At 37.1% G+C, this 27,789-nt stretch overlaps 1 protein-coding gene across 2 annotated transcripts in view; it reads left to right on the forward strand.

Annotated features, from left to right (window-relative positions):
• Positions 1 to 25,668, forward strand: part of Cep41 (centrosomal protein 41) — a 43,298-nt gene extending 17,630 nt beyond the window's left edge. For both annotated transcript variants that reach the window (XM_026392792.2, XM_026392793.2), the window contains 9 exons: positions 7,162 to 7,209; positions 11,268 to 11,329; positions 12,345 to 12,414; positions 18,022 to 18,166; positions 20,156 to 20,307; positions 20,702 to 20,769; positions 21,808 to 21,922; positions 22,368 to 22,583; positions 23,237 to 25,668. In XM_026392792.2, coding sequence (XP_026248577.1) covers positions 7,162 to 7,209; positions 11,268 to 11,329; positions 12,345 to 12,414; positions 18,022 to 18,166; positions 20,156 to 20,307; positions 20,702 to 20,769; positions 21,808 to 21,922; positions 22,368 to 22,583; positions 23,237 to 23,385 — 1,025 coding nt within the window. In that variant the 3' untranslated portion in view covers positions 23,386 to 25,668. The remainder of the gene's footprint in view (positions 1 to 7,161; positions 7,210 to 11,267; positions 11,330 to 12,344; positions 12,415 to 18,021; positions 18,167 to 20,155; positions 20,308 to 20,701; positions 20,770 to 21,807; positions 21,923 to 22,367; positions 22,584 to 23,236) is intronic.
• Positions 25,669 to 27,789: the final 2,121 nt, after the last annotated feature.

The following is a 27,789-nucleotide window of genomic DNA, read 5'->3' on the forward strand; positions in this document are numbered from 1 at the left end:
CTGGCCTCAAACTCACATTGCTCCTATCCCAGCCTCCTCAGTAACTGGAATTGCAGGCATGAACCACTGCATCTAGCAAAAGTTTTAAATTTTGATGAGGACCAATTTTTCAGTTTTTCCTTTTATGGATCATGATTCTGTTATCAACTGTAAGAACTCTTTGCCTATCTCAATGATTTTTTTCTAAAAACTCTCTAGTTTTAAATTTTACATTTAAGTCCATGATACATTTGAGGGTGATTTTTATAGAAGGTGTGTGACTTAATCAAGATTAACTTTTTTTGCTTATGGGTATACAGTTGGTTCAGCATTGTTTGTTTAAACGGTTACTTTTCCTCCATTGAATTACATGTTCATTTTTGTCAAAAGTCAGTTGGGCATAAATGTGTGGTTCTGTTGCTGGGTCTCTGCTCTGTTCCCTTGATCAGTGTATTTGTCCCTCTACCATTATCGCCCAGTCTTGATTACTGTAGCTACATGGTAAACTGGATTAATTAAAATTGGTTATGCTGATTATTTTTCTTTACAAAATTAGCTATTCCAGTTTCTTTTCAGACAAATTTTGTGATAACCTTATTTAAAATTTGCTGCGATTTTGATAGGAGTTGTTCATCAATTTGGAAAGAATTAACATCTTTACTTTGTTGAGTAACCTTTAACATGTTTTCTATATCCATGGACTTGTCTACTCTGAAAATTTCATAAAAATGAAATCATATAATAAATATATAGCCTTTGTGTCTGTCTTCTCTCACTTAGTATAGTGTTGTCAAGATTCATCTGTGCTATAGCAGGTGTCAATACTTCATTCCTTTTTATTGCCAAATAGTATTCTGTTATACATCTATTCTGTGTTTGTTTATCTACTCATTAGTTGATGGACATTGGGATTATTTACATTTTCTGGCCAAAGTGCTGCTTTGAACATCAATGTATACAAGTTTTTGTGTGAACATGTGTTTTCAGTTCTCTTGAGTATATGCCTAGGTGCTGAATTGCTGGTCATATGGTACTCTATGTTTAATTTTCAGAGAAACTGCCAAACTATTTTTTCAAAGCAGCCACAGTTTACATTCCCATCAGCAATGCAGGAAGGCTCTGTTTTCTCCACATTCTCACTAATGCTTGTTATTGTCCATCATTTTGATTATAGCCATCGTTGTGGGTGTGAAGTAGTATCTCATTATGGTTTTAATTTGTGTGTTCCTAATGACTAATGATGTTGAGCACCTTTTTTATGTGCTTGTTGGAATTTTTATATCTCCTGTGGAGAAATGTCTATTCAAATCATTTGCCTGTTTTAAAATTGGGTTATTTTTCTTTGTATTACAAGAGTTCTTTTATTTATTCTGGATATTAGACTCTTACTCTGTTCTATTCCCTTGATCAGTATGTCTGTCCCTCTACCATTACCACCCAGTCTTGATCACTGTGGTTACATGGTAAATTGAATAATCAAAATTGGAAAAGTAAACTGATTATTTTCAGTTTATTTTTATTTATAAAATATAATCATTGTATTTTCTCCCTTTATTACTATTGATTATTATTATTTTCATTTTATTTTTATTTACAGAAATATAATCATTGTGGATATTTTCTCCTATTCTATGAGTTTTCTAGCATTTTTTGTTGTACTCAGCTGGAGGAGTAAAGTATATCTACCCATCTTCCTGGAAACAAGAGTCTCCCAAACTAGTTTCATAATAGTTTTTGGAAGGGCCAAAGCATGCCTCAGTGCTTTAAAGCTCAAAATATTTTAAAGTTAGTGTGGGAGAGAAATCTTATTCTAGGACTTGATTGTGTGTGTGTGTGTGTGTGTGTGTGTGTGTGTGTGTGTTTCAAATTTAGAATCTATTTTAAAGTCCACTTAGGGGAGAGATTTTATTGTAATGTTGGTATTCTGTTCTGTACATTTTTGTAACTGACTTCTCTGTTCAGAGGAGGTCTTCTACCTGGTGTGCAGCACCTGTGGTTATGTACCAAGACCCAGAACCCATCATCCTTTGAAGCCAGCAGAGCCTGGGGCAGCCCAAACCCCAGCGTTTTGTCCAAATATTATCATTGCTATTTGTGGCGTGAGGTGGAAAAGATGAGGAGTCCTGGGTAAGAAAACACAGGACAGACTTTAGAGCCCAAGTAAGAGTTAGGAGTTCTCATCTACAGAATGTTTTTAAGCTCTGCAGTCAGAGGAAGTAGACCCAGGAATGAATGAGCATTTCCTATTTCAAGGCTAAATGGATGGGTCTTTAATCTTTTCTTACCAGTGAGCAAATCAAGAATTAATCACAAATCAAGAATTCGATCAAGAACCAAATATCTCTGATCTTCTCCCAAATCATCTGCTGAATTCTTCAGAAACTGATATTTTACTCCTACATAAAGATTATTTTTTGTTCCTATACTTCTGACTCCTCATAGAAACCTGAACACTGATGTACAACCATAGCTAGAAAACTCAGAATTATTTTGAACTTCCAACATTTCTTTTGTTCTATAGGTGCCTGAGTGTATCTTCCCAGCTCCCCAGCACTGCCAAATCCATGAGTGGATTATGCTCCTGACGAAACCCCTGCCGGCATTTTGTTCAGCCAGCTCGGCAGGGCTCTTGTGTGTTCTCAAGCACCCTCACAGGGTTTCTGTTCTGCAGTGCTGCAGACTGATTAAGGGACACTTCCCAAGCCACAGGGCTCTCCCTTTATTTGTCTCTTCTAACTCTTCTGCCAGATGCATTACCTCTTACTTCAGTCTATATTCAATCTCATTTCACATTTCTTTGCACTTTCCAAATTTTGCAAACTTTCTCCATTCAGTCTTTGCTTATTTTTATTTTTATAAAATTTTTCTTCCTTTAATTATTTCTGCATAAACTAGAATATTTCATTTCCTTTTTTCTTCTTTAGTTTTTACTTTTCCTGAATACTTGCTAATAGCCTTGATCTTAAGCATTCAAACTCATTATAGACTGGGTGCTCTTCATTTTTATTTGGTATTTAATTCTGTCTCTTACGTCAAAGGAAGAGATGTATGTGAAAGGCTTTTATAAACCAGGGTGCACTATACACACGTAGAACTTATTGAGGTTAACAAAGGACCACTGTGCCTCTTTTCACGCTTTCTGCTAATTCTGAGCCAAAAGAACTTCTCCTCAGAGGAGGGAAATATTGAAGAAAAATAAAGCCTTAGAGTTGTCTCTTAGCAACTGAGTTCATGCCTTATAAATCTTACCCACCTTAGATTACTGCTGCTCAGAATCACTGGCTTTTCTTACAGGCTTAGTACAAATAATGTTATTAAATTATAGAGCCGCAATGGAAAAAATGTCTAATGAATGAGTCACTCGGTTAATCAATTGTACTCTACCTTTGCACAGGACTATTGATAGAGTTGAATTGTTCCTTTCTCTTGATTCTAATTGTAAAACTTTTGTTACATATCTTTCATTGCAACTTAAAGTTGTAACAAGGCAGAAGCCAAATACCACTTTATGTACTTCTCAGTTGCCTGAGTCAATATCGGTCATATGAGTAGTAAAAACAAAACATAATTTGTTTATATATCAAATTGTGTATAGTTTAAATAAAATCAGCAGTGCAAAAACTCAAGCCAGATTAGAACGTGATTATTTACATTATTAAACAACTTACTATTAGGATTTTTCAAAGGGTAGATCCTTATAGTATATTCCATTCAGCAAATATTTTTTAGCATCTCCTCCACTAGACAATGGGAGGTATAAAGGTTGTGAGTGTATGTGTTCATGTGCACAGATAAATAATCTTGGACTCTGCATTGAATAAAGTACATAAAACTAATCTAGTCCAGTGACAGATGCTTTGTGAGTGGTAAGCCAGTGCTTTAGGAGTTCAGAGGAGGGAGCGGATTGCTTCCTGCTGGGTGAGCTAACAAGGTATTATGTTAGAGAACCTAAGGCTGACAGGAAGTTTGTCAAGTTTAATAATTAAGGCAACACTGAAGGAGGTGGGTAAGTTGGCATCTTCAGTAGTAGAGCAAGAAGTTTTAGACAGTGAGTAATGGAGAGCCTCTGTCTTTTTTTCTTTTAAATTAGTCTTATCTAGCAAAATTTGGCAGTAATGTATAATTTCAAATATTTTTAAAAAATTAGCTCTCTAGTAGTTTTTAAGACTCTTTTTACATATTAAAATGTGTTTATAAATAAGTGAATTATGAAGTTGATTTTCTTCTAGTCTTTTTAAAAGGTAGTCAAAAACTATTTTCTGGGCTGGGGTTGTGGCTCAGGGGTAGAGTGTTTGCCTGGCACATCTGGGGCCCTGGGTTCGATCCTCAGCACCACATAAAAATAAATAAATAAAGATATTGTATCAATCTACAATCAAAAAATTAATATTTTTTAAAAAACTATTTTCTGATGCAATTAGATATAGTTGGATAAGGCACTTAGTTAACATGTAAGTGTGTACAGTAGGATACAATGCCTCTGTTTATACTTTCTAAAATCACATTTAGGGATTTTGTATTGATTTGGGGTCAGTCATCCTAAAAGAAGCAATATGGAAATTCTCCCTTTCCTTTTCTCCTCCAAACTTTTCTCCTCCAAACTTTTCTCTTCCACACTTAGATAGAATGAATGTCTGTAATAAAAAGAGCTTCTTATTAATGGGCCTCTTGAATTTTTCATAAATTTGCCAAATATCTGCATAACTGCAAAAGATCTTGTCTGTCATCTCCTTTGATAGGAAAACGAAAGGTAGGCGGCACAGCTTACCTCAGAGCCTCGAGGGAGGGTCTGCTGATGCAAGATGGAGTGCTGTATAAATACACTGAAAATGTTGATAATTAATAAGGAAATTAATTTTAGACACTTCGTTAGTAGAAAACACTGTCACTTGGAAATGTACTCTTTTAATAATAAAGACAGTATAAATGAGGTTGGCTTCTATTTTCCATCCCTCAGGGAATTAACATCAGATGGTCCCCATCTCTCTTGGTCTAGGAAGTGGCACTTCATACCTCACAATGAATCGTGTTTTTAAAACACAAGGGCTGGGGACGTGGCTCAATGGTAGGGTTCAATTTCTTTTTTGGGGGGGTGGGGGCAGGGAGGGGGTTCAATTTGTAATACTGCAAAAATGAGTAAATACTAATAAAACAACAGAGCTAGAAAAGCCAGGTGTTTTGTGAGCCGTATTAGAAACCGGGAGATTGGGAATGGACCTGGCTTAGTTACTATCTTGCTGTGTCACAGGAGAAATTTATTTCCAAATTTCTGACTGGACTGCCTGAAGCTTCCCTAGCCAAAGGCACCAACCACCACATCAACACTGTGCAGCTGTTGGGGAGTCAGGGACATACAACCAAAAGCTCCAATAGTTTAAGAATAAGGTGGTGGGAAGCTGAACAGCATACTGATTTGCTGTAGTCTTCTCTCATTCCATTGATCAGGTAACTCCATGCCCAAGTTTAGAAGTTTAGAGTTGCAGTGGGGAGGAGGGATGTGTAAGTCCAGGAAAAATTTATGTTTTTTTTTTCCTCTGGAGTTCTGATCACTTCTTAGGTCAATTGTAGGCTGAAGAACCTAGAAAAGATCATATTTGGTTTTAATCAGTTCTTTGGTGGTTATTGTGCCTCTTCTGGCCATACATCTCTTTTGAGAAGCCTCAGGCCTTCTGAGTAGTCCTAACTGACTTCATCTCTCTCTCAGCTTCTGGAAGAACACAGTGTGGGTCTAGGACTACACTGAATCTTTGTTTCTAGTCCCGATAAAGAGTGTATGTCTTGCCAGGAGCAGTGGCACATGCCTGTAATCCCAGCAGCTGAGGCAGGAGGCTGAGGCAGGAAGATCGAAAGTTCAAAGCCAGCCTCTGCAAGGGTGAGGTGCTAAGCAAGTCACTGAGACCCTAAGCAACTCAGTGAGACCCTGTCTCTAAATAAAATATATAAAAGGGCTGGGGATATGGCTCAGTGGTTGAGTGCCCCTGAATTCAATCCCCAGTACCAAAAAAAAAAAAAAAAAAAAAAAAAAAAGAGTGTATGTCTTAAAATGAAAAACAAAACAGTAGATTTTTATTCCATAATGAATTTGTGATAGAAAATTTATAACAACAAATGAAGTAAGTTGTGTTTTGACAATGTATTGGGGTTTTCAGAGCAAGGTTTTTCTCTCATTGCTCTGACCCAAACATGAAGAAAACTTTAAAATAGTCCTTGAAAACATCAATCCATGTCATTAATTGGAAGCATTTCTTTGATCCGAACTTGGGATCTAGTTAGATTTAGCCTAGTTAGATTTAGCCCTCTCAAGACTTAATGTTAAGAGCACAATTTTAGAAATGTGAAATTATTTTGAATGTTTTTCTTTTGCCATACTTTTTAGGTGCCAGATAGAGCTTGCTGTGCTGAATTGAGTCAAATTGCAGCATGCCCAGTAAAAAATAATAGTCCCTGGCTTGAGAGCTAGAATTTAATTCATTTGAAAACCAGAATGATTCTGGCCCAGTTTTAAAGTATGAAAACTCTCCAAACCACCTTGGCTAGAACCTAGTATTATAGAACCAGACCATAAAACATGAGGGCTGGGGACTCTCCATAGTGGTGGGAACCTGCTGTTATTTCTCAGCAAATCAAGCCTATGGTGAATACTAGCATCCAAACTGTGTGGTCTAGTTCAGGCTGCAACATCAGCATGAATAGTGAAGACCAAGTTCAGGAAAGAGGAGGAGACCACAAAGACAAAGCAGAGAGGAAAGGGTTGCTTGGGTAGCCACAAGGGCACACTTCAGACATTCAAAGAAAATTGCTTCTTTTTTTGGTGGTCCTCTATGTATCTTCCCCACAAACAGACAAGGGGGGGGGTATAGGGAGGTAGAGAGCTTTCACTCAAAAAGGGGAAAAATGGATATAAATAATCATTAGTATTTTCTGAGACTGCTAAATGTTTTTCCGGGGATGCACCCTAGCTTAAATGCATTTAACCAAAACATTTTCCTCAGTTCCAGAACTTTTAATGATGCTGTGTAATCAAAAAGGCTGTTTATTGTGTATGGCCCATTGGCCCACTGTCCAAAATCCCATAGGAACAGGCCAGGGATGCTCAGGAAGTACTTGTTTTCCATTCTGTTTTCACAGTGTTACTCATTTTCTTCCATTTATAGCATATCTAAAATTCTTCCTTCTTTTTAGGTAACAGTATGACGAAATACATTGAGAAGCTAGAAGAGATCAAAAAAAGTGAGTAACACTATTGATGGCTTGGAAAAATGGAGCTCCATAATGTTCTGTAAGCTGGTTATCAGCTAACCACCATACTCTACAGCTGACATGTGTGGAGAGCTGTGGGAGTCAGGTGAGCCTGGCAGCTGCCTAGAAGTATGTGGGAATCACTGGGTACCCTCCTGACCAGCTGCTAAGATGGTGGCCTGTGAATCTCAGTTCTGCCCAACTTGCGTCCTTTAGGGGATATCATCATTGGAATGCAGAGTGGGGTCTGGTGGAGTGAGCTCTGCTTAAGTGGTTCATACCCGAGTTTCTAGGTGCATTGTGCTGCAGCCTTCGTGGCTTTTTACAAAGTACTTAATCTTTTTGCTCCTCTTATTTGGTCTGTACCTGAGACAGGATAATAATCTCTCTCTTCATAACATTCTTATGAGTATAAATTAAAGAGTATTCATGGAAGACTTAAAGGTGTGAGAAAGAGCGAGCTTATTCACAGTGTTCGGCATTATCCATTCACTGCAGTCTGTTTTCTCTTAATTAAAAATCATATTTCATGCACATCCTTTTTTAAAAACTAATCTACTGCAAAGATATCTTACTAAGTCACAGAGTATATTGCCCTTGCACAAAATCATGATTTTTCAATCTGTGTTTAAAACTGATGTAAAATATACATGCCTTGGCCAGAATTAAAGAACTAGAAACATCTGTTTCCTAAGATGCATCTGCTTGTGTCTTAAGTAGGAGAACCCAGTGCTAGGAGTATTTAGCTAATGGTAGTGAAGTGTCCTGTGGTCACAGTCCAGCATTTGACTCTGGTAAAATATATCTTCTTGGAAGAGAAAATTACAAATCTAGAATGCATGAGAATTTTTTTTTTATATACAACAGACCTTTTAATTTAAAATGATAATGTTCCTTTTGAATTGTTGCAGTGCAGGGAAACCTTGTACTATAGATGTAGACTTGGGAGCAGCTTTGTACTGACTGCCTTTATGTACCATGTTCAGTTAGAAGAGATTGTGCTATAAACACTTTTTAAAAATGTGTAATATTCCAGGATCCTCCCCTTTTCTTTTTATACATTTTGTGGTATTATTTAAGTATATACACATGTGTCCATAGAAAACGTATATGAAATATATTGAATTTCCCAACCATGAAAAAAATCTTGTTTACTTACCTACTTTTCATTGTTGTCATCCTCAATTCAGCCAGAGCAGGCGACATCCAGCCAGCCTGCTTCTGTTGGGGTTTGTGGTCTCTTTTGACTCCCTTTCCATTTGTAGCTGAGTGTAAGCTCACATGTCCTCACCAGAAATTGTCCCATAAAAATGTCCCATTCTACTCAAATTGGTAGAACCTTGCTTAAAACATTTCTTTAGAGTACAGTGTGATATCTTGAATATCTAAACCCTTAGTGTAGGTTCTCCAAAAAGAAATACTCTTACAATAGCATCCTTGAAAATGTTCACTCACCTTCCTCCCTTAGAAGTTGGGGGCTTCCTTTTAATAAGGCCAGAGTTTCCACTTAACTTGATCACTTGCTTTGTGCTCATTTAGTTCTGGTTTGGTATCTACATTTTGGAAGCTATTTCCTTCTCTCCTCCCTTGTTCTGTTGTAAGGGTTCTTTGGTGGAGAGGGAGGTGTTGCAAGATACTCTAGCTAGACCCATCACTGCCCACATTACCTCAGATGCCACGTCTGGCTGTGAAATCAGACCTTGTCCTGGTACTTCCTTTGATTTGTCTTCCACTGTGAGCCCAACTTCCCTTTTATTTGCTAATAACACATTTTAACAGATGCCTGCAAATGCAGAAATCCTTTGTAATCTGAACATTCTTTCAACTCTACCTGGGGAAAACAGACACTGTGACTATTGACTGTTTACAAAGCCTATTCTTGGTGCTTGGTAGTTAAATGACACTAGTTGGACCCAATGTGAAACATCCTAGATAGTCAGGTCTCTGTCCTTCCAGTAACTCGAGAGAGGCAGACTCAGATCCTAGGCTCACTGGAGAAGCAAACCTTGATAGCACATCTGAGCTGGAATTTTCTAGTCTCCTACCAGCATCTGAGAGAAGCCTCAGTAGCAGAAGCTCCATTCTTAAAGCTGTTTGCTTTTGCGAGGAAGGTTGACAGAGCCTTCCAAGCCATCCTTTTGATAGAGTTTAAAACTTACTATAAGACGTCTAATTTGATCTTTTATCTCAAAGTAATAATGTCAGAAAGTTCTACTGATGGCTCTTCTTCTAAACCAGAACCAGGTACGTGGCATTCAGGCTCCAGGGTGCAGTGCAGGGGGCTTTGTACAGAGGACGATAGGAATGCCAGTCCTTAGGATGCAGCAAAGCCTGGTGTTTGTCTAATGTAATCTCTGTTTAGTTAAATGGGATTTTAATGTTTAATGCTTTATGCTTAAAAGTCTTTGAAACTATGTAACCATACTAAAAGAATTTCAGTGGATAAATGTACAAATGACTTGAAAGTTATCGACTTTTTCCATGACTGAGTTATTGCTGTTTTGATTTACGGAGGTGTCTTTTGGTGTGAAGTTGGTGGCAATGGCGGGGAATGCTGTAGTTACTCACTTCACTTTTTGAAGCTTCTGCTCAGCCTGTTCAGATGTTCATCCTAGCAGATTTTGGAAGCTCTGTTGAGCCTTATTACCTTACTATATGCTGAAGAAGTTGCTCTCTTAAGAATTTTCTATAAGTGATAGTTTATTTGCCAAATTTTTCTCCTCAAGACATTTTGGAACAGAAGTTTTAATTCCCTGCAAGAAAGAGTCTTGAAATATTTACAGAAGACTAGTTTTTAAGGTAGTGTCATCTCCTGACTCTGAATATCAAGGTATTTGTTCAACCAAGCTTACATTATCCTCCAAAGTAACCATCCGGTCTATGCTGGTTTTTTTGAGAATTCGTGGAACTGATTAGCAACACCAAGTAAATAATCTTAAATACCTTTAATCCTTTCCCTTGTTGCTAGGAGTCTTGGTTTATGAGACATTTATGCTGTGAAGGCCATAGCAATTATCCAGCTAACCTTCAGTAATTCTGAAATAATGAGGCAGTATTTAAGGAGTCTTGGACACAAACACAAAAAGCTAGAAGAGGAGGGAAGGATAAGGGTGGGCAGGGTTCAACACTGAAAATGCTTCAGAATTGACAGTCATCTTCAGAAGTTTAAGGAAACTAACTTCTAACAGATATCTACAGGTTAGATACTTGATAAAGTGACATTGGCTCAGTTTTTAGTAACTGTTTAATGTGATATGAAAACTATTAACACAAGTATAAAGTACCCCCCATTTGAGTTATAATAAAAACTGTAAAGATAGCACTGAATAAATGTCAGTGTTTTAGGTTGGCTTTTACTTTTTTGTTTAATTGAGGTAAAAACACAAAATATATAATTTGCCATCTGAACATTTTAAGTATACAGTTTAATAGTGTTAAGTATATTCTCATTGTTATGGAACAGATCTTCAGAACTTTTTTGTCTTACAAAACTCATTTTTTAAGAGAAACTGATATTATAAGAACCAGTCACAACTTCATGCCCAGGGTGCATTCGTGCATGCACACACGTTGTCCCAATGACTCTAGCATAGTTTCAACCACAGGAAAAGGATTGCTCTCTTTTGAAGCCAAAGTCAGAATAGTAGGGTATAAACATTGTATTAGCCATTTGGCCTGGGGTAACTCAGCTTCTCTGGATCTCTGTCCTTCTTTGTAAAATGTAGACATTTATTCCCTGTTTGTCCTGAAAAGGATTTGAGGCAGCTTACAAAAGTGCATGCCATATAACATGACCACAGTAGAGACAGCTTAGTAAAAGGAAAATGGCAGTCTGTGCTCTTGATGACCAAAACCAAGGGGGAAATGAAGAGATGGTAGCATTACATGCCTGCCTGGTTCTGAGCATATCATGAAGATCAAATGAAATAATACATGTAAAAGCATATAAATGACTAGAAAGATATAACATATGACTTGATGACTAGAAAGTCTTAATCTCTAAGAAAGCAAAATAGACCCAGATAAACATGTCTTATTCTGCTTTTCAGATTATAGATACAAAAAAGATGAGCTTTTCAAGAGACTAAAAGTTACCACTTTTGCCCAGCTGGTAAGTTTAATGATCTTTCTATTGGAGTTAAAACCAATTTGTGCTGCTTTATGTGAACATTTCTAAATTCAGCTCTAGGGGTTGTGCAGAAGAATTGTTTCTGATTCCTCAAATTTCACCTGTGGGAGGATTAATTGGTATGCGGTCTGAATGTTTACATAAAGATGGTGTGAAATTTTTCTTTTCTTCAGTAAGAATTCTGTAAAGTAAGTAAATGTGCATTCTGCTTTAAATTCTTAAAATTTATGGCTTAGGTTTTATTTTACCTTCTACGTTTAACTCAATATTTAGAATCTAGAATTCCAGATTCAGAATTTTTTTGAATATTGTCCCCTGTGGAACCCAAGTGATTTTCCTTCTTCTATGACTGAGGTCTTTTCAGTTCCATTGTAATTTATTTTGTTACTTTGGGCAAGTCATTTTCTTCTTTCATTTTTAAATGTATGGATAAGCTACCTCTCTAGCCCCCAAACAAGAGTTACATTGGCATAACTCAAGTTGGATTTTGGGCCTTATGAGCTACGTTATGAGAAAAGCATGAAAAATGAATACTGTATTTAGATATAAAGTACTGTAACTTATTATATAATAAGTATATTCATAATTACATTTATTTCCTCATTACATGAGCATTGTCAATACTGTATACGTTTTTTGTAGGTTAGTATTGCATTTTTAAGAAATACTGTGTCATGTTGAGACCAACAATATGTTGAGAACAGATGTAGTTTTAAGCTCTTATTCATGTTTCTTGTCCTAAGTTATCCTTTTGGTCTTTTAAGTTTGTCATGTAATATTTTACATGAATCTCTTCTTCTGGAATGATCATCTGCAATATAATTACCATCCTGAAAGTAGAAAAGCCTGAGACTTAGTCTATAGTTCAAGACACTGACAGCTGCTTAAAACAAGAGATCTTTGATCTTTGATGTTTCCTGGTCTTTTGTAAAAGACAGAATTGTCTCTGCTTAAACAAATATACACACATTTACACATTTTGTTCTTTTTCTCTCAGGTCATCCAAGTTGCTTCTCTATCTGATCAAACACTGGAAGTGACAACTGAGGAGATCCAAAGGCTAGAAGGTAATGAGAATCCAGGACGTGGGGAAAATAGAAGATTGACCACTTTATTGTACTCATTCTACATTTGCTGGTGTGTTTATAAGGACTCAGGACTTTGATATAACTATTTTAATCCTATTGTTACTCCTAGAAATGCTGCCTGGTGCTTAAATTGTTAATTCTAATTTCTTTAAAAAAAGCCATCTGGTTTTCTGGGTCTAACACATGTAGAGCATGTCTAACACATCTAACATTGTAGATTTGTTTCATATACTATTTACTTTTTTTCAAAATATTTTTAGTGCTTTCTCTATATATACAGGTCACAGAATTCAGGGCTATGAGACACAGAGTCGAACCAAACAATTTTGTTTATGTGGAATTTGTAGTCACATGTGCACACATGCATACCAGTACATGTGTTGGGTGAAGAGAATAAACAGTACAATAGAATTACTAATACAGCAGGATCCAATAATGGAAAAATGAAAGGCAACCATCATTTGTTGAGTATATGTTGCTAGGTACTTCATGTTACTTTTCTTAATCTTCTCAAGAACTCTGGAAGGAGCATACACTTTATAGATAAGAAGACCATGTCTTAGAAGTTAAATCTCTTGCTCAGGGTGATACAGCTAGCAAGGAATGGACCTGGGACACTAATCCAAGTGTCTCCTATGTAACCAGTGTCTTCTCACTACCTCATGAAAGGATTCTGGAAATTTTCTTGAGAAAGATGCAGGTTACTAGGGGAGATACAAGGAAGGAAAAGTTCTTTCCACTTGGAAGACTGAAGTAGGATTCTTCAAGGCATTCCACAGGGGCCTTGTGGGAGTGCAAGGTTAAGATAAGAATTTTACAAGTTGAGGAACAGCCTGAGAAAGGCATAGAGAGGAAAGGACACCAGGCATGTTTAGGGAATCAATTCATCCAGTCTGACCGTGGACTAAAGGAGGAGTAGGCACTGGATAGGAGATAAGGCTAGAAAGATAAGCAGGCTCCAGATTTCCTTTCTTAAATACGGAGTGGAAAATAAAACCTCTGTAGTTGTACGCTCATGAAAAGAATACATAGACTTCAGGTCTTGATTTTATCCTGAAGTACCCCGCAATCAATGTGTGGCTGTTTACTGAAGGAGAATGTGTTTGTTAAGGTTGATGTAGGTCAGGAATTTGACTTCTGAATTCAAGACAAGTTTCTCAGGAAGTCTGAACACTGGTTTTGTGCAACTCAACTGTCATTTCCCTGGGCTGGTTTTTGTTAGAGAGAATAAAGAGAATCTGAAAACGACAGGAATTTATCTTTGACAGATGCCTCTCACACGGCAGAGAAATAAGGGCTCTTTGTAACAGAGATAATTGAGTCTCCTCATACAAGTACTCCCAATTTTAACTGGGTTATATAAGAACCTAGATTTGGTCCTTTAATTCATTGTTGAGATTGCAGCACCAGAACATATGGGCACATGCAATTTTCTCTTCTGAGATAAATTTGCGCAGCAAAATAGGCTCTTGTAAAGTAGGACACCATAATGTGTGAGTAATATTAGTGTTTTTCTAGTGCTCTACACAGATAATAACCCACTCAGGAGTGCCAGTAGAACAGATCCTATCTGAATGTGTACTGGTCATCTTTGAAGAATTCTGAAATCTCCTTTTACAATGTTTATTGCTTTCTTTCTAACTTAAAAGTATTTTCCTAGTAAATTACAAAACTAAAAAATATATATAAAGAAGAAAAAATAAACAATAATCATTGTTAACATTTTGGTCCATTTCCTCCTGCATCTTATACCTCACCCCAATCAAATCCGTATTCTTTGTGTATAGTTTTGTATTATACTGCTTTTAATTAACATTTTTCAATGCATACTTTCCTATGTTGTTAAATAGACTTCAAAAGAATGATTGGAAAGGTTGTGTTGTCGTAGGTTTATCCTAGGGATATACCATAATTTAATTATCCTCCTATTGTTGGGCATTGCATTCTTTTCTGATTTTTCACTTTAATAAAATGCTGCTGCAGTATATATACATAAATGCTGGGCTGGGGATGTGGCTCAAGCGGTGGCACGCTCGCCTGGCATGCGTGCGGCCCGGGTTCGATCCTCAACACCACATACAAAAACAAAGATGTTGTGTCTGCCAAAAAAAAAACCTAAAAAATAAATATTAAAAAAAATAAAATAAATAAATGCTATGACTCTCCTTATTCTCTGAAGATAATTTGCTGCAGATGGTTAAAGGGTAGAACCATTATGACTCCATGCTGACTACCACTTTCCAGCATGGCTGTACCTAGATGCACCCCATTGGGAGTGATGGGAAGACTTGATTCTCCCATCCTATCCAGTGCTGAATAGTTATCATTTTTAAATATATTTGCCAATTCAATGGATGAAAAATGGTATCTAGTAGTTTTATTTTTTACTTCTTTGATAATGACTTTGAGGGGTGTATATGTATATGCATGAGCATATTTATTTATTGTTTAGTTATACATACTTCTTTTTTTAAGCTCTGAGCTCTTTTAATAGGATACTCTTTGTTTTTTCTTACTGATTTGTAAGAGCTCTGAATAATTGATATCTTTATATAAAATACAACCTTGAAAATAAATGAGAAAAATCTTTACTTGATTATTTGGAACAATTTCCAAGGTATATTATTAAGTGAAAATAAAACAACACCAAAATAAAAACCCAAAGTATAAAACAGTATGAATGAAATTATTCTGGCTATGTATAAGGGAGAAGAAGTAAAATATATACACAGGTTTCTGGAAGGATGGTCTGGGAGGGCTTTCAATCCATAGCAACAGTTTCATCTGGCTTGCAGTTTCACCCTGTGCACATGATCTTTATTCAATTAAAGAGCTAATTTTTAAAAGCTATAAATTAAGCATATACATCTTTGTTACAAATACTTTTCCTAATTTGTTATTCACCTTTTAATTTTCTTTGTGTTGGTTTTTGAAATATATGAAATTTGCATTTTTATATAATCAAACCTTATTAGCCTTTATTTTTGTGTTTTCTTTTATTGCTTTAGACTAATAATCTCCAAAATAAGATAAAGTGTTTGCCTGTATCTTCTTCTATTGGGGTGTTTGTGTGTGTGTGTGTGTGTGTGTGTGTGTGTGTGTGTGTGTGTGTGTTTTCTATATTTAAAGTATCTGTTATATATTTTGGTATATGATGCAAGGTGATTATCTAAATTAGACTCTTTTCAGATAGTTGAGAAATACTTCCAGCACCCATTTAGTAGTTTTCACTTTACCCACTGTTTTGAGCTGTGCATCTTTAACTTTTTATGTATGTTCTAGGATTTGTTTCCAAGTTCTGTGTTATATTCCATTGTTATAGTTCTGTACTATTTTGATCATTTATGTTACTATTTATTTGATAAGGCAGTTTGTTGAAATTATCCTTAATTTTATTTATGTATGTGTGTGTGTGTTCATCTTTAAATTTTTTTTTTTTTTTAGGGCTGGGATATGGCTTAGTGGTAGAGCACTTGTCTAGATTGAATTCAATCCCTAGCACCACTTACAAAATCTATTGTGATTAGTATTACAAGATGAAAATTAAGTTTGAAAAGGATTAACACCATTTCACCTTTAGACAACCACTCAGAAATATGCAAGGTGTGGCACTTTCTTTACTGAGGTTTTCTTTAAGACCCCTAAGTAAAATTTGTCTTAAGTCCTGTAAGTTTTATAAATCCTTTACAGTTGTTTTGGTTTATTCCTATGAGAGTTTATTTCACAGCTGCAGGTACTGTGTGATTTTTTTTCATGTTCAAATAAATACCTAGGAAAAATATTTATTAGCATTTAAAAAATCTTAACCACATGTTTAGTGTCTGTATTCTCTTGAAGTTTCTAGGTATATGATCATATCATAGGCATATTAAATTTTCATATCCTTTTTTTAAGTGAGGCCTCTTATTTCTGTTTCCTTTCTTCTTGTATTGGTTAAACTGCAAATTCCCAAACATTTCTATCTCAGTGTCCTTCTTCATTCTTAAAAATTATTGAGGACCTCAAAGAACCTTGGTTTATATAGATTATTTCTATTAATATTTAGTGTGCTAACTTTTTAAACTGACAACTTAAACAGTATTTATTATTTCAGTTAAAAATAACAATATTAAACCCATTACAAACACAAAAACTTAGTGTGTATGTTACTGTGGTTTGAACCTAGGGCCTCATGTGTGCTAAGCATGTGTTCTTCCACTGAGCCACATCCCGAGCTCATAAAAACGCATTTTAATGAAAAATAACTATATTTCTAAAACAAAATTTTACAGAGAGGGTGGCATTGTTTTACATATTTTGTAAATCTCTTTCATGTCTGGTTTAATAGAAGGCAGCTGATTCTGACATCTGCTTCTACACTCAGTCTGTTGTAATGTACTATTTGGGTTGAAGTACATGAAGAAATCTTGCCTCACATGGACCTGTAGTTGGAAGAGGAAGAGTATTTTAATAGCCTTTTCAGATAATTCTGGATATTTTTCATTGATACTACACTAAAACTTGACAACTTGTCATTTCTTAAAGGCTAGCTGTAAAGTAGAATCTGAATCAATGAACCATTCACACTTGGTTACATTGAAATCCATTGGTCTGTTTTGCATGTTCAGTGAATTTTTTACCCATGCATGATTTTATATCTTGCAGTGGTCATTTGGAAAATATCATTTCACTGAGTTATGATGATCTTATATTGACATATTTCTTTACACACTATCAAAAAAAATCACATTTTTAATCTCACCATTTATTTTCCCAGAAATATCTATAAGTATGGGGAAGCAGTTCCTCATACTTCAGTGCCCGATGGCAAATACAGTTTCTAAAATCCTGGGTTTTGCTCAAAATTAAATCATTGACAACAAATACCATCCGTTGTTTTCCTTGAATTGACAGGCTCACTTAATTCATTTTTGAGGCAATGTCTACAAAATACACAAGTGTAAATAACAAGAGCTTTCCTGTCAGTTTTCCTTCTAAGCAAAAACGGTGTCCTCGGCAAAAACAGCTGGCTCAGCTGCCGCTCAGCAGTCACTCTGATGCTTTTTCTTGAGATAACCATGGCAGTGACATATGTAGCATACTTGACTTATGTGGACTCCCCATTTCATCACACAGAACATTAAAAAGATGTGTACTCACTTTAAAGTGAGATTTAATAAAATTATTAATTATTATTGTTTATCAGGGACATTTTTTATGTGACTGCTCTACTTATTTTCTGTGAGTGCACACATGAGAGTGAAAATGGGATTGCTAGTAAAGTTTGGTACCATTGCCTTTATTCTCGCTAGAGCTAGTGTTTTATCCACTAATTCTTTTGCACCATTAGTACAAATATCAACCTAGTAAAAAAGATAAATAGCATCTTATAAAAATAGTTTTCACCTTGCAGACCCCCCCCACTGAAAGGGTTTTGGGGACTCCTGGGGTCTTTTGCATTTTGAGAACCTGTGCATTACAACTTCTAGAAAAATTTAATAATGGTGATAAGATTTTCTTTTCTTGACTTCATTTCTGTGGAGCTACTTAATATAAGTAAGTACAAATTCTGAGGTTAAATTTAATTGTCTCATTTGCAAATTTTAGACAATGATTCTGCAACTTCAGACCCCGATGCTGAAATTGCTGCCAGGACCAATGGAAAAGGGAACCCTGGTGAGCAGTCACCCAGCCCAGTCCAGTTCATCAACAGTGCGGGAGCAGGGGACTCTAGTCGCTCCACTCTTCAGAGGTACTCTCATCCAAGTCACATTTACCTTCAGATTAATCTAAACACCAATTTCAGTGATTTAATTACCTTAGAAACAGAGCTGGCAGTAGTGAGGTCCTATATTTTAATTCTGGCCCTTCTACTTTTTCTTTATTTAAATGCCATCTCCTGAATCTTTTTCACCGCAGTCTTACTGAATTAATATAAGAATATATTAGCCAGGCACAATGGCATGCACCTATAATCCCAGCTACTCAGGAGGCTGAGGCAGGAGGGTCGCAAATTGGAGGCAATTTAGCAAGATCCTGTCTCAAAATAAAAGATAAAAAAGAATGGGAAATATAGTTCACTGGTAGAACACTCCTGGGTTCAGTCCCCAATAATGACTATATTAATACAAGAGTACTCATTTTCCCTCCCAAGTTCCATTCTCAGCCCTTTTGTAGTAAGTTTATTATTAATACTTAGCTTTATAAGTACTGTTTTTTCATTCAGAGTAGGATTTTTACCCCCTTTTCTGCCTACTGCTGCTTATAATTGCTCTGTCTAAAATCAGAAAAATAAAGCCCAGAGAACAGCAAAGGAGAGTGAAAGCAGCAATTTGTGTTGATTCTTAAATTGCACGTGACTGGTTTTTCTTATTCCTTGGGCTCTATTTCATGTAGCACTTTCTCACAAATATTAACCACTGATTATAGAACTGGAGATGATTTTTAGCATATATTCATCCCTCCTACTGGTAGAACGATTCTACTAGAGAAACTAGGTTCTACTAGAAAAAGATTGCCATCATCAGTATCTCTACTGTGAAAAGACTCTAAAAATGCATTCAAGAAAAGATAGGCCTAAAGGACTTCTACTGAGGATGTAGTTCTATATGAAAGAGAGTTTCTTCATCTTTGGTTCAACAAAATTTGCACTATATAGGATACAGTCATAGTGTTTATTAAATTTAAATGCAGAATTTGATGTGCTGTGATGGAAGAGGAAATACACCACATACTAAACTGTGGCTTAGCATATGTGTCTTAATATTCCTAGGAAAGTAACCATCTTCTCAGTCCACTGCAGATATGCTCACCACTTGCCATTTTGTTCATAACACCTCGTCGTCTTAGTCCTTTGATTCATGTTTTCACCACATTTCCTCTCTAATATTAAGATGGCAACTAATTTTAGTAGTTAGATGACCTTAGAAATAGAACTGTCAGTAATGAATCTCTCAGTTTAATCCCAGCTCTTCCTGTCTCATTTATATGAATGCCACTAAATATAAAAACCTCTTCAGCTTCAACATTGTAATGAGTCAAATGGACATAAGTGCAGATAACTAACTGTTCAAAGTTTTAAGGTTCAGTATCTTGTGTAAGTACATTCACATGTCACTTAATGATGGAACATTATGACAAACATGTAGTTAGGTGATTTTTTCATGGTGGGAACATCATAGATTGTACTTACACAGTGACCAAACTAAAATGGCAACAATATGACTAGGCAATATAATCTTATGGGATTACCATTGCATATGCCATCCTTTATTGATCAGAATGTCATTATGTGGTGTTTGGCTATATAGGAAATATATAAAATATTATTGCCACTTTATATTTATATGTAATACACACAGAAACACCTTTAGTTTTTTCCTGTCCTTATCAATCTTTGTTCTGCTTTCCTTATACTCCTCAAAATCCTTTGGAATTAACTGTTCCCCTCTTTCTTTCTCTGTATGCTGCCCGACACTTTATACCCCCTTGGCCATGTCATCACCAGGCATTGTCTGGAGGTAATTATGGATACATGGATCCCCCTCTTGGGGTCCAGGATGATAGAATAGGAATCCACAGGATCCTGCATTCAGAAGCAGAACACTGTACTCATTTACCTTCTCCTTTGAAGTGCCTTTTAAAAAGACATTGAGCACTCATCTCACTGTTCTAAATGCATTTGACCTTTAAGCCACCAAACCCTGACTGTTTTCTCCTGACCTATTTTTTCCCCTTACAGCGTCATCAGTGGTGTCGGGGAACTGGATCTAGACAAAGGGCTAGTGAAGAAAGCAGAGCCTAACACCAAAGACAAACCTTATTCTGACTGCCCCTTCCTGCTGCTAGATGTTCGTGATAGAGATTCTTACCAGCAGTGCCACATCATTGGAGGTAAGAGAGAGAGGGCTTTATAGTACCTCATTCCCAGGAACAGAGACTGTTCTTGAGTCCAGGCAGGCTGAACCACAACCAGCATTGACAAGGGAGTCCGTGTGTGTACTAGATCCATTATGGAAACCTCTCAGGTTGGCTCCACCATGTGCTCTAAGAGAGGCTGCTGATGCTTCTCAAATGGCTCAGGGTTCACCAATACTAGATGTGAACAGTGAAGTGAAGCTTCATTCTTTGTTCATAATGTCCTGTTTCTTTTTATTCCCCAGTGTATTTAGGTTTATGGCTCATGATTTTGAAAATGTATTTACCTCTTAAATTTTAAACCAGCTGGGAACTAGGGCCAAGTTGTACTGAGAGCTACAGACTTCTAAACATTTTCTTCTCTTCACAGCTTACAGTTACCCAATTGCAACTCTGTCTAGAACGATGAACCCCTATTCAAATGATATTCTTGAATATGTATCCTTTGTTGTATTTTAAGGAGTTGGATAGGATGAGGATTACAAGAATCAAACGTACCATAAAACGTGTTCCCGGGGAGAAGGCTGTCAGGTTAGCATATTTGAGACTTTGGATTTCTAACTGTTGCTTAGAATCTTGACGATGAAGGCAGATGCTTTCAAACCATGCTGCACTGGGCCAAAAAACATTAGGTGAAAGGTTATGATCTGTTGAAAGGTAGTCCTAAGATATTGTCCCACCAGAAAGTTTACCCAAGTAGAACTTAAGAAATAAATATTTTTCTATTTTAATTTTTTCTCCTTTAAAATTTTTTATTTAAAAAAGATTTTCATTCACAAAAATTGTATAAGTAGAAAATAATTAAAATACTGAAAAATATAAAAAAGAAAATGGAAATCTCCCATAATCACACAGTTGGAGCATTGGCTCTTGTTATATTATTGGTATATTTTATTCTGGACTCTCATGTGTGTGTGTGTGTGTGTGTGTGTTACAAAGTTGAAACCATACTGTATGTATAGTGTCTTGCTTTTTTCCACTTCTTATTACAGCATGTCTCCCCATCCTAACATAAGCTCTTTGTAAACTCCATTTTTGATACTGTATATTATCTCATCTTCAGATTTACTATAATTTATTAAACCATTCCTTTATTTTGGACTTTTGGATGGTTCCATCTTTTTACTATTATAAGGAAGACTTCAGTGAATACATTGGATTTAGAAATTTTCCAGATTCTTTGTTTGTAAAATGGATACTAGAGTGTATAGTATTTACTTCCTGGGATGAAAAAAACCAAAGGGTGTAAATAAGGTATGTAACTAGTACTGTCTCAGACTATGGTAATACTAGTTCACAAAAGAAAAGAAAACTAGCTCATGTGGTTTCCATGACAGGAAATATCCAGTAACTGCTGGTGTGATGGGTAAGAATGGACTCCTCTGACATTTCCTGAACTCAGAAGGAAGAAACCTGGGGGTTTCTTATAATCTGGGAGCATTAGCTCAGTGCCTGGATCCTTAACTTATCTTTTAGAAAAATGCTCACGGCAAGATCATCATTCTGTATGACGACGACGAAAGACTGGCCAGCCAGGCGGCCACCACCATGTGTGAGCGGGGGTTTGAAAACCTCTTCATGCTTTCTGGAGGTGAGCAAGGCCACCTTCTCCTCAGGACTTAAAAGATAGATCTGTGGACTCACAGTCCTTCAACCCACCCCATCACCTTTTCTTCTCAGTGTATGGAATTTAGTGTTCTCAAAGGAACTAGGAGTTATGTGAATTGTCCTTTAGCTCTATTGCACATGTTTTTAATTCCTAAAATAACAGTGTTGCTTCAGGGCTCTGGAAGAATGCTGAAGATTTGAGCAAAACGATTTCTTGAGGAATTCTCAGAACATTCCCGTGTAACATTTTCTGGTGTAATTTGCTTAATGGTGAAACCATTAGGAAAGATTTCATGTCCTTGTGTTGGCTTCAACTTGGTGACCAAAGATTAGGAGACATGCAGGGTTTGATGTGGCCTTACCATGTTAATCTTGTTTTTGTTTTGTTTTATGTTTGTTTATTTGTTTTGATGCTCTTCTATGTCTAGGTCTAAAAGTCTTGGCTCAGAAATTCCCAGAAGGACTGATTACTGGTTCCCTGCCAGCATCTTGCCAGCAGGCCCCACCTCCTGGTTCTGCCCGGAAACGATCCAGCCCCAAAGTGCCACCCCCACCGGCTGAGAACAAATGGAGATTTACCCCAGAAGACTTAAAAAAGATAGGATATTATCTGGAAGAGGATCAGGGTCCCACAGACAATCCTAGTAAGATATTTTGACCTTTGTTTTCTGTGAAACTTGAGATTTGTAGCTTGAAATATTCCCTCATCATATGAAAAACTTCACTTTCCTATTCAGATTCTTTAACTATCTGAAAATATGGCTGATCCAGGTATGAGGTAGGGGTGACCCCTGATAGTGGTAAGAATTAGACATAGAGAAGAATTTATCAGTCAAAGGGTGCATCTCAGGCAGGGTTGAGCGCAGCATAAGGCATTCAGATTCCTTCTCAGAAAGTTTTCTTTTCCTTCCATTGCTTCTGGGTACATTTAAGCCACCACCCAGCACTTTCTGGTTTGTCCTTATGTCTTACCTTTGCCCCTCTTTCCTTCTTCTAATCACCCCTCATCCTGTACCCCTTTCCACCAAAGGAAAAATGAGAGACTAGGTTTGTTGGGGATAACAGTGAGAAAGCAAAAAAGCTATCCGAGCTTCACTCCATCCCTCCCCCCTTCCCCAATGCAAGTGGATCTCAAGGATGAGGAATAGGTCATCATTGGCCCAAAGTACATGCTGCACCAGGCTTCATTAGCTTAAAAGTGGTGGTAGACTAGGACTTCATTAACTTAAAAGTATACTTGGCGGATTGTTCCTGGAATCATTCTTGTTGCTCAGCTCCTCTTTCTTGCTCCCTCCAGGCCGGCTGAACCAAACTAACTCCTCTGGAAGAGACTCCAAAGTGCCTAGTGCCCGCAGTAGTCAGAACCTGCCCACTGGGATCCCTGCTGGCCACTCGAACCCCCGAGCACTTGGCAGTGGCCACCTGCAAGGCAAACCCTGGAAGTAAAGACTTTATCTCACTTAGTCAAATAAATGTTTTCCCTCCTTTCAGAATCCCTGCGCAGTTCCCAAGTTGGTCATTTTCAGAACCGCTGTAGAGAAAAGCCCATGCCATGTAGGGTAGGCCATCTTCCCTCTCCCTGTCTCCCCCTCCTCTCCTTGCAGCCAGCTCGGGAAGGATTTTGACAGATAACCACAAAAACCAGAGGCATGACAGGCTCTAGTGTCCTCCCTATTGTTTACAGAATATTTAAGTCTTTTGAAACTAAATAGGAAAAAAAGGACCGCTCTCTCTTTTAAATAAGGTCCAGCTTGTTTGTTCTATATCCAGTGTTGTTTTGTAAATATTTCAGTCACATCTGCTGGTATGTTATTCCCAACCAGTTTTTTTGTTATTCATTATTGATTTCATGAAGGCTTCTCCAGGTGGGCTTGGCGTGGGCAACAGTCCCCAGGGTGTGTATGAGCCTTGGTTCCAGCCACCCATAGGCCCACACCAGGTGTGAGTGGCTTTCTAAAGAGCTCTGCCAACATGCTGTGGCTCTGTTGGGAGTTCAGAGTCTGGTACCTGTGAGCATGGCTTAATTTAAGATTTTGTAGAGAAGCACTACTTTTCTTTAGCACTCCCCCTCGTTAAATGGTTTCCTGGGGCCAGAAAGGTGTGCACTCTCCTGTCTTCACATTGGGAAGAGGGATCATCTTGGCCATTGTACAGGCCTATGTTGGGAACCCCTAGAAGCCACCAGAACGGTCCCTCACTTGTAGTCTGTATATCAGTTGTAAATTTCCATTGCCTGATGGAGTTCATCTGCGTTAGATGAGTAGAAATTATGACCACTTGAAAACACGAGTTTCACTCAGGCAACAGGAACACACAAGGTGAGGAGGACTCTGAAGTCCTTTGTCAGGCTGACAACCCTTAAGCCCTTGCTTTAAAAGACAGTATTAGTCTAATTGAGTAATTAGTGCAATTTCCTGCTTACTTTTCATTCTCACGACTGAGCTGTGATTAGGAGGTTGTGATTATAGATTCTGGTTTTGGCCGGAATTTTGAATCAGCATTAATTGAATTGCTAGATGACTGACATTCATTCTATTTAATTGGGGGAACAAAAGACCTCAGGTAAGGATGAGGAGCTCTGAAATCATACAGAAAAGGAAAAGAGCCTTGTTAATTTTTATGGTCTGTGATCGTAGCTGTGATAAGGGACTAAGGAATAAATTGTGTTCTTCGTCATGGCAACCAGCTTCTGAAAGCCAACTGAAAATTGCCTATCCTTAGGTGGTTACTGCTGCTGGGTAAGATTTGCCTTAAAAGTACTATTTCTCACCACCAAAAAAAAAAAAAAAAAAAAAAAACTCCGCAGTATTTCTAACGTGGGGGCTGTGTTTGTAAGAGAAATAAACGTAATAAATATTTCATGCAGACATATGGAAAAATAAGCCAGATGCAGCCCAGTTCTGTTTTAGAGTGTGTTTATTCTTCTCTACTTGATTTTCAAAGTGCAACATTTTCCGATGCTTTAGAAATCAAACAAACCAGGGACATTGTTCAGATGTCAAGCCGTGCCCAATTTTCCACAAGATTCAAGAATCTTGTATAAAATTCAGCCAATGTACACATAGCTTTAATGAGAAGCCCGTCATGTTTCCCCATAAATTTATTGCCTGAGAACTTAGTTCAGCCTTTTGCTAATGCCAGAATGCTCTGGCTTTTTATTTTCTTTATGGCATAGATAGAAAAATGCAGATTTTTCCACACTCAACTTTCCCCTAGCGTGGACAAGATTTTCAGCCATCTTTAACACATATACATTTTTAAGGAAAAATATTTTTCTCTGTAACAAAGTTCTGGTTATGCCATTTTAAAGTTGGCTAGTCAGGAGACTAGACTACCCCACCCGATTCTATTTTGAAAGTAAAGGATAGTTTCCCCTGTTGCTGTTCTGCAGTTGCAGCTTTATATGTTAAAAACACTATGTATATATTGGAAGTCAGAATTGCTGTGTGTTCAGCAGAGAGATGAAGCAGGTTGAATATATTTGTGTGTGTTTATCTATAGTGCTTTGCCCTATTGGTAAGGACTTAAAATTTTCAGAAGACCTGTCAAGATTCTGCACTTTGAGTGTTAAATGTTATTATCAGACATTTTATAAGCTCAAGCTATTGCTTTTAACATTGTACCTTACTCCTTTCTTCATTAGATTGTTTGACATGTATTATTTAAATGATCAGTGATACTTTGTGCAATTATGAATGTTGAAGATTAAAGAACATAGTTACATAGTTACTAATTTGTCGTTTGCTATTAATGTGCTGAAATCTGCCAACTTCTCTCTTCCTCCCTGTCAGGATGATTTGGGGGAGCCCCAGGAGACTGGAGTGATTGGAAATAGTACCTTTTTTTTCCTGCATCTCTTAGAAAGGCATATATTCTTTGTATAAATGAATCAGGAAATCATGCCAATTAGAGTCAGAGACACACTCTCTGGTCAGAAGGCCTGGTTTCCTGTCATGCTCAGGCAGGGACTGATGGCCAGATCATGTCACAGCTTCCTTGTCAGTGTTCTGGGCATTCATTCCCTGCCCTTGCCTGAGACCCCTGAGAAGGAGGACACTTTACCAATGTGCAGTAACCGCTCTACTGTGCGTCAGTGATGGTCAAATTTTAATAATATGTTAGATGCCTCAAAGAGATGAGTACGTCAGAATGAGAAGAGTGGAGGAAGGAAGGAAGCAAGAAACAAAGAGGGAAGGGGGAAAAGAGAGGCAGAAAAGGAGGGGGAAGAAAGCTGCAGGACTCATTCAAAAACTGAGAACTTCCTGGGCTGTAATAATGTCAGGTTCAGTCTATTGAAAACTATAGAATGATTCAAATGACCTAAAAGTAATTTTCATTTCATTCATTCTGCAATAGGAAGCCAGAACCAACACAATCATATTGGACCTGGTATAAATCAGGATTAAAAGAGAACACATAATGTTCATTAGTCACTCAGGGACTTTTCCTGGGGTGCTGTTTAGATTCTACAAAAATTCTTAAGACTTTAAGCTACTCACCAGGAAAACAGAACAAAACAAAAACCTTTTCTTCTGTAATTTCCTAGTGGAATATAAGTGAAGCCAGAGTCCTAGGCTGGAAGAAATATGTAGGTGATTTTTCTTGTGTTGGTTTTAGTTTCTGTCATGTTGTTTATTGGTTATAGAGTCTGTCTTTTATTTTATTTGACTTTTTTAGGGGGATAACTAATTTCTGTCTACCTGGATTCAAATCCATGATTACCTTCTGGCTCTACTCTGAAGATAATCATTAAGATCCTTTCTTTCTCCAGTTCCAAAACTGAATGTTCTCAGTGTCTTTGATGTGAGTTTATTTTCTTCACATCTCTTTCAAAGATGTCTCATAATACTTTCCTTTTCCAAAACCTAAGAAACATGTGGATTATAATTTATAAGTTTAATTACATTGGGCATGTTAAATACATGCAGTCAAGTTTTTTGATTAGCAAATATATTTTTCATATAAAAGCAAAAATAAGACACTGTGCTTTAAAAAGTGTTCAGAATACATTTGGCTAGTAATACTTCCCTAGATTTGTAGTGATTATTGGAATTAATGTGATGGCATTCTTAAATTGGTATCCAGGTCAGTTATCACATAAAGAAATGTAATGGTAGAAATTGTCCATCTCAAAATTCTGACAGAACAGGGTACATGATATTGTTGTGTTGACAAAACTGTATTTGTCACAGTATGATCTCCTCATGGTGTCACTTTCTGGTACTGATCATTGTTGTTTTGAATGCAAAAGCAAATTCTCTTTGTGTAACATCCTGAGGCACCTAGTAAAATGTGTAGCCCACAAGATATCGATTATTAAATGCTATTGACTCATGAACTACATTCTGTTAAAGGAGATCACTGTGTCTTCCCTTTGAAATCACTTAGACCTTAATAATCTCCTAGAGGGTGCAGATCACCAACTCTGTGACAGTGGCCCTTAAGTGTTCTTTAATACATAAATCAAGACTGAAGTCCATTATGGTGGCCATTCGATGCCACTGTATGTTCTGGAGGCTTAGGAAGCTTGTTTTGTCCCCTTGTGCATCTGGTTTTTGGATCTTCCTCTGTGGAAGGTGCTCAGAGGGGCTAATTGGGTAGTTGTTCCCTGGCTGACTGCCACCTGCCAGGTCTGTTTTCACTGTCTTCTCAGTAGCCTTCTAAGTTGCTGCCGTCCCCATCAGAGAGATTTTTTCCAAATCTTGAAGCTTTCCAGATACTATCAGACACTTATAGAGCACCTACTATGTGTTAGGTAGCCCTTTCAGATACAACATTGTGTGTGTGTGTGTGTGTGTGTGTGTGTACAGATTTAGTTGTAGATTGACACAATACCTTTATTTAATTTAT

The sequence above is a fragment of the Urocitellus parryii genome, chromosome 3, assembly GCF_045843805.1.
Source record: "Urocitellus parryii isolate mUroPar1 chromosome 3, mUroPar1.hap1, whole genome shotgun sequence".
Lineage (NCBI taxonomy): Eukaryota > Metazoa > Chordata > Mammalia > Rodentia > Sciuridae > Urocitellus > Urocitellus parryii.